This window comes from Lissotriton vulgaris, chromosome 7 (genome assembly GCF_964263255.1).
Source record: "Lissotriton vulgaris chromosome 7, aLisVul1.2, whole genome shotgun sequence".
Lineage (NCBI taxonomy): Eukaryota > Metazoa > Chordata > Amphibia > Caudata > Salamandridae > Lissotriton > Lissotriton vulgaris.
The window spans coordinates 1,028,153,693-1,028,163,393 of record NC_141695.1 but is presented as its reverse complement, the minus strand read 5'-3'; the positions used below and the strand labels follow the sequence as shown (position 1 = coordinate 1,028,163,393).

At 50.4% G+C, this 9,701-nt stretch overlaps 1 protein-coding gene across 1 annotated transcript in view; it reads left to right on the top strand.

The window, feature by feature from the left end:
- The first annotated feature begins 597 nt into the window (after positions 1-597).
- The window catches only part of STING1 (stimulator of interferon response cGAMP interactor 1), a 249,506-nt gene continuing 240,402 nt past the window's right edge, over positions 598-9,701 (top strand). Inside the window, exon 1 of the mRNA XM_086928840.1 lies at positions 598-733. Within this exon, the coding sequence (XP_086784966.1) occupies positions 680-733 (54 nt within the window). The 5' untranslated portion in view covers positions 598-679. The remainder of the gene's footprint in view (positions 734-9,701) is intronic.

The window sequence follows — 9,701 nt, the reverse complement described above, 5'->3', positions numbered from 1 at the left end:
GCACTTCCCCCTTTATAGTCACGTGGTGGTGACATCATCATAGGGGGAAGTGCAAACAGCTCAGCTAGGTAGGGGTTTCTGTAAAGCAGACTAGCTGCTCACTTGTCAGGAATGGGACGGGGAGACAGGACGAGGAGGTAATAACACTTTAATTATATATAGTATATAATGTGCAAATTAGTATATATTCAGAAATCCATAAAAATAGTGAATGAGCCTCACCAAAACCGACCCTTTATTTTCTTTGGAAATGGGTCACGGAGGGGAAAAGATTTCTTCAGGAGTGGTGCTTATTCATCAACCCACCCACTATCACCCAGGTCTAGCGATGGTCTAGTGATTGGCATTGTATCAGTTTTGTGAAGGTCTAGTAGTATGACAAATATTTTGACAGGTCTATGCTTGCAAGAGAAGATTTTTGGAATTTGGTTCATTCTTCTAATCTGTTATACGAGTGTCTATGTCTTTTCAATGTAGCCCACTAAGATGGCTACCCAAAAAATCCATCCATTTAATGCTTTTTTAAGACTTTCAGGCTGTCTAGTTTCTTTTCTATTACACAGTGCTTTCAGTTTCACTTTTGTTTCCTCGTTCTTACAGCATCCGACCCAACCTACATTTCTCATTCGAGTCCTGGGAAACATATTTTACTGTATGAGTACTGCACAAATCGTTTTTTATGCTGAAACAATATTTAAAATACCCTGTTCAACTGAAAGCTTCAAGTAGCAAGGTAAGGTTCATTGGAGCTCGTGTCGCTTTGCTTTTCTCACTTGCTGTACCTTTCTTAGCTACAGTCCAGGAGGCTGTCGCGCATCTCCCAGCTGTTGTCACTACTGAGGCTGTAATTTCAGATGCTATATTTACAAGAACAGGAGTCACATTTCTTGAAAAATCTCTAGTTCGCTCTGCTGATGGGTCTAGAGACACGGGGGCCGGTTTCTAAAGCTCGGTGGCGATCTGCCCCCCCCCCCCCCTCCCCCCCTCCTGTACAAACCTTTCCAGCACCCGGGGTTTATGGAAACTGGCTCAGTGGGAACCGAGAGGAAGGGAGCTGGGCTTTTCGAGCATTCTTATCAGCGCTGCTTTTGTTTCAGAGAAACATGATTTTAAGCGCGCACCGGAAAGAGCTGGCGTCCTTGGAAAAACAACCATTAAAAATGCAACATGTCTCGGCTTTGTAAAAGTTACTGCAATTCTGTTTGTAATTAGATGGCTTTTTAGCTTTGGTTTTATTAGTGTTTTCAATCTTTCATGTACATAACATGCATATATATGTATATGTATGCATGCATTTATATTTGTATTTATATAGATTTGCAGATGTATATATGTTTGTGTATGTATGAATGTATGTATGTATATATGCATACATATATATGCATATATAGACATATATGTCTATATATGTATATATATGTATATATATATATATATATATATATATATATATATATATATATATATATATATATATGTGTGTGTGTGTGGGTAGAGCGAGGTAGAGAGGTGTAGAGGGGTAGAGGTAGAGAGAGAGGCAGAGAGAGAGGCAGGACCGGACTGGCCGTAGCGGGTACCAGGCAATCCCCCGGTGCGCCGCACAGGTGGGGGCCGGTTTTGGGTCCCTCTGGGGGCCGTTTTTGTTACAGAGCCATTTTTGCACCATAGCTGCAAAATTGGCCCTGCAACAAAATCAACGAAAACCGGACCTGGCAATCAGCTCGGCGGTACCCACAACCCCCCGGGGGTGGGGCCGGCCGAGCACTTTGCCAGGGCCGGTTTTGGTTACCAGTCCGGCCCTGGAGAGAGGTAGAGAGTAGAGAGTAGGGAGTGAGTAGGTAGTGAGTAGTAGAGAGTGAGTAGTTGGGAATAGTAGAGAGTAGCAGAGTAATAGAGAGCGTAGTAGAGTGTAGCAAAGAGTAGTAGAGAGAGAGTAGTAGTGAATAGGAGAGTGAGCAGTAGAGAGTGAGTAGTAGTGATTAGTAGAGAGTAGTATAGAGTAAAGAAGCAAGTTGGATGGTGGAACCTTTCTTAACGAAGCACCTGACCACAATAGCCAAATTAATATTTCCCCTCTAAATATCACCGAGGGAGTAGTGTGCACACTGACAACCACCCACCATCACAATGGCAGTTCTATATAGAACTTTGAGATACAAAGCGTAATTTTAAGCAAAGGTGCACCACAACAAGGACATGTGTAAACTAAGGTCTTCTAGTTTGCACAAAAGATATATTCAAAAGAAATTTTTCATATGAAACAGGACAATTTTTTTCTCAAAAAAAGATTTTTCTTTTTTCTTCTGAATAAAGAAAAATCTTTTTTTGAGAAAAAAATTGTCCTGTTTCATATGAAAAATTTCTTTTGAATATATCTTGTGTGCAAACTAGAAGACCTTAGTTTACACATGTCCTTGTTGTGGTGCACCTTTGCTTAAAATTACGAGTAGTATAGAGTAGTATAGAGTAGTAGAAAGTAGTAGAGGGTAGTAGAGAGTGAGTAGTAGAGAGTAGTAGAGGGTAGTAGAGAGTGAGTAGTAGAGAGTGAGTAGTAGAGAGTAGAGAGTAGTATAGAGAAGTAGAGAGTGAGTAGTAGCGAGTAGTAGAGAGTGAGTAGTAGAGAGTGGTAGAGAGTGAGTAGTAGTAAGAAATGCGTTACTTACCTGTAACAGCAGTTATCCAGTATTGGTGTCTTTCATAGATTCACATGCCTGAATCATTCCCCGTCGCCGAGACGGGAGCCTCCGGTACATAAAAAAGTAATGTCCTAAGGACATACATAGAGAATATAGGCCGAAAGGCCTCCCCTTTGGGGCCTTTCCACGTCCTTATGTAAAAAGGACCGAACTCGCATCGTTAGCCAATCAGCTCCGACCTCCCTCTAGAACCTTCCCGGGAGGAGCCTCAGTCCCTCAGATTTTCGTACGCACCCAGATAGGGAGTCGCAATGTAGACATAGAGGTACGTGAGTCCTTACCGGGGAGGCGGGAGGGTTGCATGTGAATCTATGAAAGACACCAATACTGGATAACTGCTGTTACAGGTAAGTAACGCATTTCTTATCCAGTATTTGGGTGTCTTTCATAGATTCACATGCCTGAATCAGAGTAGCCAGCAGTTATACATGCATAGTGGTAAAGCACATTCTCACAACCAGCAGGCCTGCATAAATTACAGACAACGTGAGAGAAACATGGCAATATACAGTCATGCATATAGCAGAAAAAACCATGAAGAATGTGCATACCTGGATGGCGGGACGAGGTAAGGCTCACCTTATTGGAAGAGATGGCGCAGCACCGCTTGTCCCACTGCAGCGTCCTTCTGCAGTTCGATGTCCAGGCAGTAGTGCCTGGAAAAGGTGTGCGGGGACTTCCAGGTCGCCGCTCGGCAGATGTCCAGGATCGTCACTCCAGCGAAGAGCGCCGCTGACGTTGACATCGCTCTGGTAGAGTGGGCAGCCACTCGGTCCGTCAAAGGCCGTCCGGCCTGATCATGGCAGAAAGCAATCGCTGAAGAAATCCAGCGGGAGATGCTCTGTTTTGTCAAGGGCAAACCCATGCGCGGGTTGCTGTAGGCTACAAAGAGTTGAGAAGACTTCCTGACATGTTTGGTCCTGTCCAAGTAGAATTTGAGACATCTTTTAAGGTCCAAGGAATGTAGCGCCCTTTCTGCTGCTGTGGAAGGGTTCGCAAAAAATGACTTGAGGACAATTGGTTCGTTCAGATGAAAGTCTGACGGCACTTTAGGAATGAATGTAGGGTTGGGCCTGAGTACCACTCGGTCGTGCCTGAATTGGAGATAGGGTTCCTGAATAGACAGCGCTTGGAGTTCGCTGACTCGTCTGGCCGACGTCAGGGCGAGCAGGAGTGCCGTCTTCCATGAGAGATGTTTGAGAGTGGCCCGGTGTATGGGCTCGAAAGGGTGTTTCATTAGTTGGTTGAGCACCAAGTTCAATTGCCAGGTCGGAGGGACTTTCCGAGGCCTCGGAAAGGATCTGTAGAGCCCTTTCAGAAATTGCTTTATCAGTCGACTGGACCATAGGGAAGGTCCAGATGAGGTCCTGGTGAATCTAGAAATCGCAGCCAGATGAACCTTAATGGAGGCGTGAGCCAGCCCCGATTGAGCCAGGTGGAGGAGGTATGGTAGCAGCTGTACTGGGGTGACCCGGAGAGGGTGTAAGCTTTGTTCCGAACACCACAGGCAGAACCTCTTCCACTTCAGCGAGTAGGTCTTGTTCGTGCTGCCCGCCCTCGCTTTGGCTAGTACGGCCCTGCAGTCCTGCGGGATCTCTAGGTCTCCGAACTCTCGGTGCTCAGGAGCCAGGCCGATAATTTGAGCGAACGGAGGTTCGGGTGGTGTACCTGGCCTCCGGACATCGTTAAGAGGTTCGGGTGTTGTCGCAGGTGAATCGGGGGCTTGATGGAAAGGCGAAGCAGGTCCGAGAACCAGTGTTGTCTCGGCCAGTACGGAGCAATCAGGATCAGGGTGCACGGCTCCGTCTTCATCTTCCGGAGGAGCCTCGGTATCATCGGGAACGGAGGAAAAGCGTACGCAAACACGCTGAACCAGCCGATGGAAAAAGCATTTCCCAGCGACCCCCGTTGGGGATGCCAGCTTGCGTAGCTTGGGCATTTGGCGTTCCCTGCCGTCGCGAAGAGATCGATCCTCGGGGTCCCCCATTGCGAGAAGACGTGTGCCAGCGTGTCGCCGTTCAGCTCCCATTCGTGGGAGAGAGAGGTCTGTCTGCTGAGGGCGTCCGCGATAGTGTTGTCCTTCCCGGGAACGTACTCCGCTTTGAGGGAGAGCCCGTGTGCCACCAACCAGTTCCAGATTTTTTGCGATTCTCTGGAGAGAGAGAGAGATCGCGTTCCCCCTTGTTTGTTGAGGTAGTGCATCGTCGTGGTGTTGTCCGTTTTGACGAGCACCGGTGAAGTTCCAATACGTGGCAGGAATGCTTGCAGAGCCAGATACACTGCCCTCAGTTCCAAGAGGTTGATGTGTAGTTGTTTCTCTTGGGCGTCCCATTTGCCGCTGACTCGGAGGTCCAACAGAACCGCGCCCCAGCCTTCCAGTGAGGCATCTGTCGTGATGACCAGAGGTGCCGGCGGCAGGAGGAACTGCAAGCCGGCCGTCAGGTGTGTCCGTTTTCTCCACCACAGAAGGGCCTTTGTGATGGCCGGTGTGATTGTGATAATGTCCTCGAAGGAGCCGGAACTCTGTTTCCATTGTCTCGCCAGCGCCTCCTGCAGGGGGCGCATGCGGAGCCTGCAGTGTGGTATGAGGAGAATGCAGGAGGACATCATCCCTAGTAAGGAGGTGAATGTCCGGACTTTGATGCGAGACTTGTTGGCCACAGCCGTGGCCAGAGACAGTATTTTGTTGGTCCTGTCCTTGGAGGGGAAAGCCTTTGCGCGCCTCGTGTCCAAGGTAGCCCCTAGGAAGGTGATCCTCGTCGATGGAGTAGTGCAGGATTTTTTGAGGTTGATCGTCAGACCCAGCTGTTGAAAAAGAGCGCTGCAGGCGTTGAAGGAAGCAGTCGTGCCCTCCGGGGAAGGCGCCTTCACCAGCCAGTCGTCCAGGTAGGGGAATACCTGGTGACCCCTTTGTCGCAGGAAGGCTGCCACCGGCGCTAAGCACTTCGTGAAGATACGTGGTGCCGATTTGAGGCCGAATGGCAAGACCTTGAACTGGTAATGTCTGCCAGCTATTTCGAACCGTAGGTACCTCCTGTGCCGTACGAGGATGGGGATATGGTAGTAGGTGTCCTGTAAGTCCAGGGAGACCATCGAGTCTCCTCTTTCCAGCGCCCCCAGGATCTCCTGGATTGTGACCATCCGGAAGGATTGACTCCGCAGGAAGGCGTTGAGCGCCCGGAGGTCTAAGATCGGCCTCCATTTGTCCCCTTTCTGTTGGACTAGGAAGAAGTGGGAATAAAAACCCTTCCCCTTCTGGGACCATGGGACTCTTTCGATGGCTCCTTTGACCAACATGGCGGATACTTCCTTGAGAAGGAGGTGCAGGTGTTTGTGAGTACGCTTCAGCGGAGGAGTGTTGGGAGGGGTGTTGACCATTTCGAGGGAATGTCCAAATTGAATTATTTGTAGTACCCACCGATCCGTAGTGATTTTTCGCCAATTTTGGAGGAAGTGGGTCAGCTTTCCCCCAATTCGAAAGGATTGAGATGGTGGTGGGACTGGCTGGAGTAAATGGTCACTGGCGGCCGCCAGTGCCCTTCTTGGCGGATTTGCCTCTGAAGGACGACCTCCCATAGGACGACTGTTGGGTCTGTTGTTTGTGTTGGGGCTGGTTTCTGTTGCCGTAGGAGTAAGACGACCGATTTTGGTAGGAACCCCTGTAGGAGTACTGACCTCTGGAGCGGCCCCCCCGAAAGGACTGGTTCCGGGACTGGAGGGAGCCTAGAGCCCTCGCCGTATCGGTATCTTTCTTGATGGCCTGTAGTGCCTCGTCTATCTTCTCCCCAAAGAGAAATTGACCATCGAACGGCATGTCCAGCACCTTAGATTGGACCTCTTGTCGAAAGGACGTTGCTTTGAGCCAGCCTTGGCGGTGGAGCACGGCAGCCCCGGCCAACTGGCGGAATCCCGTCATGGCTGCGTCGATGGCGCAGTCGATGATTTCAGCTGCGGAGTTTTGTCCTTCCGCTAGGAGAGCTTTCACTTCGTCCTGGACCGTGGATGGCAGACCTTGCAGATAGGGGGCTATGTCTTCCCATAGCTGACGGTTGTAGCGTCCAAGTAGGGCGATGGAATTCGCCACCTTGATGGTCATGGCGGACGTGGTAGAGAACCGTTTGCCAATGGTGTCCAGTTTCCTTCCTTCCTTGTCTGGGGGTGCGGACAGCGGCGAGGAGGGGTTGCGGGATTGCTTTTGGGCCGCCTGAGTCACAACCGAGTCCGGTTTGGGGTGGCCGGTCAGGCAGGCTGGCGCGGTGATCGGGGCCTTATATTTTTTGTCTAGGCGCGGAACCACCGCAGGCACCGAGGCAGGCGTAAGCATCAGCTTCTTGCCCTGTTCCCACAGAAAGTCTATAAGTGGAATAGACTTGGCCAATTTCTGGCTGTGCTCCTTGAAATCATGGAGGAAGCATTCCGTTTCCGCGGATTCCACCGCCATGTGAAACCTCTTCGCTGCCCTGTCTACCAGTTTGTGGAAACCTCCAACGTCCGCCGTCTCTGATTGGCGCGGTCGGGGGGATGCCGGGGTAGACGAATGGTGTGATGACGCAGCATCGGCATCGTCGTCTCTGTGGTCCGAGTCGACGTCTTGCACTTCGCCTTCCTCCAAGTCCGTCTCCTCCTCCTCGCCTTCCGAGGAGTCCTCCACCTGCGGCTGGGGCCGAGTGCGAGGCTGGGGTTGGTTCCGAGGACGGGCCTGTAGGGCGGGAGGGCGCGATGCCGACGGTTGCGCTTGGGTGACCGGCACCTGGGATCCGCTGTCGGCATCCGGGAACCGTTGTTTATAGTCCTGCACCAGGGAGCGCAAATCGTTGACCAGAGACAGGGGCAAACAGATCATCGGGGTGTTCTCCGTGTTGACGTTCATGGAGCGTTCCTGATACATAACTTCGTCCTGGTCCTCGTGAACGTCCTGGTTGTCCTCTTCGGACTCCTCACTCTGCAGTGTCACCTGCTCTTGCTCGGGTGCCAACTCTACCGTTGGGGGAACCGAGGAAGTTGGAATCGAGTGAATGGAGACTTCGACCAGTCTAGATTCTTTCCAAGATGGCGTCGGGGTCTCTTCGACGACGTGCGTGAAGATGGCGCGCCCGCCGTGTGTGCTGGTGACTTGAGCGCCTCCGTTAGTGTCGATGGCATCAAATTTTGCGGGGATAATTGTATCGCCGACTTACTGGTGGTAGAGCCTTCGACTTGAGCTTTCTTGGGTGAAGGCGGACCCTTTGAACTTGACCTCGACCGTTTAGGTGACGCTCCTTTGGTATGAGATGTCTTCGGCGAAGGCGTACCTTTAGATTTGGACCTCTTAGGTGACGATGACGCAGATAGCGACGATGGTCCGGTATTAGTCTTGGACGAAGGCTTCGGAGGAATGGTCGAGGAGACCGGTGCGCCTGATGACGCAGCGGTGGTCGTTGTGGCCGTCGCGGAGGGCGATGAGGCCGTAGTGGTCGACACAGTGGTCGAGACCGAGGTGGTCCGCTTAGTAGATGGAGCGGGTTTCTTGAACCTCTGGCCGTCCTTAACAGACACGGAGGAGGTGGTGGAACGTGCCTCCGAAGGTTTCCTTTGCGCCTTCTTAGGAGGAGTGTCTGTCTCTCCAGGGGACTGCACCCTGGGTCTCTTCTTGGAGACTTTGGAGGTCACGGAGACACTACCCTCGGAAGATTCCAGAGTGTCTCGGACCTTAAGCCTGTCGAGCCATTCGAGAAGGCGAGCCTCTCTTTCTTTAACAGTCTTCTTTGGGAAGGCTCTACACACCCTACACTTGTCAGGGACGTGGTCAGGGTACAGGCAATATAAGCACAGATCGTGCTTGTCCTCCGCTTGAATCCGCTGCTTGCCGCAGGATGAACAGGCCCTGAGAAGGGCTTTCTTTTGCGAGTCCGCCATGGATGAAGCCTTCTTATTGGATTCCGACATGGGAGACAGTAGTCGAAGATAGGATATGTATTCTGTTTGTACAAATTGTACTTCCAGCGAAGTTTGAGACTTCGAAGCAAGAAAAACCTGAAGAGCTCAGGTTGGAGACTCCCTAGCACAACGTGCGGTAGAAAAATCTGAGGGACTGAGGCTCCTCCCGGGAAGGTTCTAGAGGGAGGTCGGAGCTGATTGGCTAACGATGAGAGTTCGGTCCTTTTTACATAAGGACGTGGAAAGGCCCCAAAGGGGAGGCCTTTCGGCCTATATTCTCTATGTATGTCCTTAGGACATTACTTTTTTATGTACCGGAGGCTCCCGTCTCGGCGACGGGGAATGATTCAGGCATGTGAATCCATGAAAGACACCCAAATACTGGATAAGAGTAGAGAGTAGTAGTTAGAGAGTAGTAGCAGAGAGAGTAGGAGAGAGAGTAGTAGAGAGCGAGTAGTAGGGAGTGAGTGGTAGATAGTGAGTAGTAGAGAGTGTAGCAAAGAGTGTAGTAGAGAGTAGTAGAGAGAGTAGTCGAGAATAGGAGAGGGAGTAGTAGAGAGTGAGTAGTAGTGAGTAGTAGAGAGTAGTATAGAGTAGTATAGAGTAGTAGAAAGTAGTAGAGGGTAGTAGAGAGTGAGTAGTAGAGGGTAGTAGAGAGTGAGTAGTAGAGAGTAGTAGAGGGTAGTAGAGAGTGAGTAGTAGAGAGTAGAGAGTAGTATAGAGTAGTAGAGAGTGAGTAGTAGCGAGTAGTAGAGAGTGAGTAGTTGAGAGTGGTAGAGAGTGAGTAGTAGTAAGAGTAGAGAGTAGTAGTTAGAGAGTAGTAGTTAGAGAGTAGTAGAGAGAGAGTAGTAGAGAGCGAGTAGTAGAGAGTGAGTGGTAGAGAGTGTAGCAAAGAGTGTAGTAGAGAGTAGTAGAGAATAGGAGAGGGAGTAGTAGAGAGGAGTAGAGAGTCTTGCTGCAGATATCCCTCTGAAGCCACGTGTTGTGTGTGCGTACGGTACACACTAATTCACAAAAAAACACGCCAGGGGGTGAAGCTGCTGTGCACGCGCCTCGTATTTAGTACAACGTTTGGAAGTTACGAGCTCT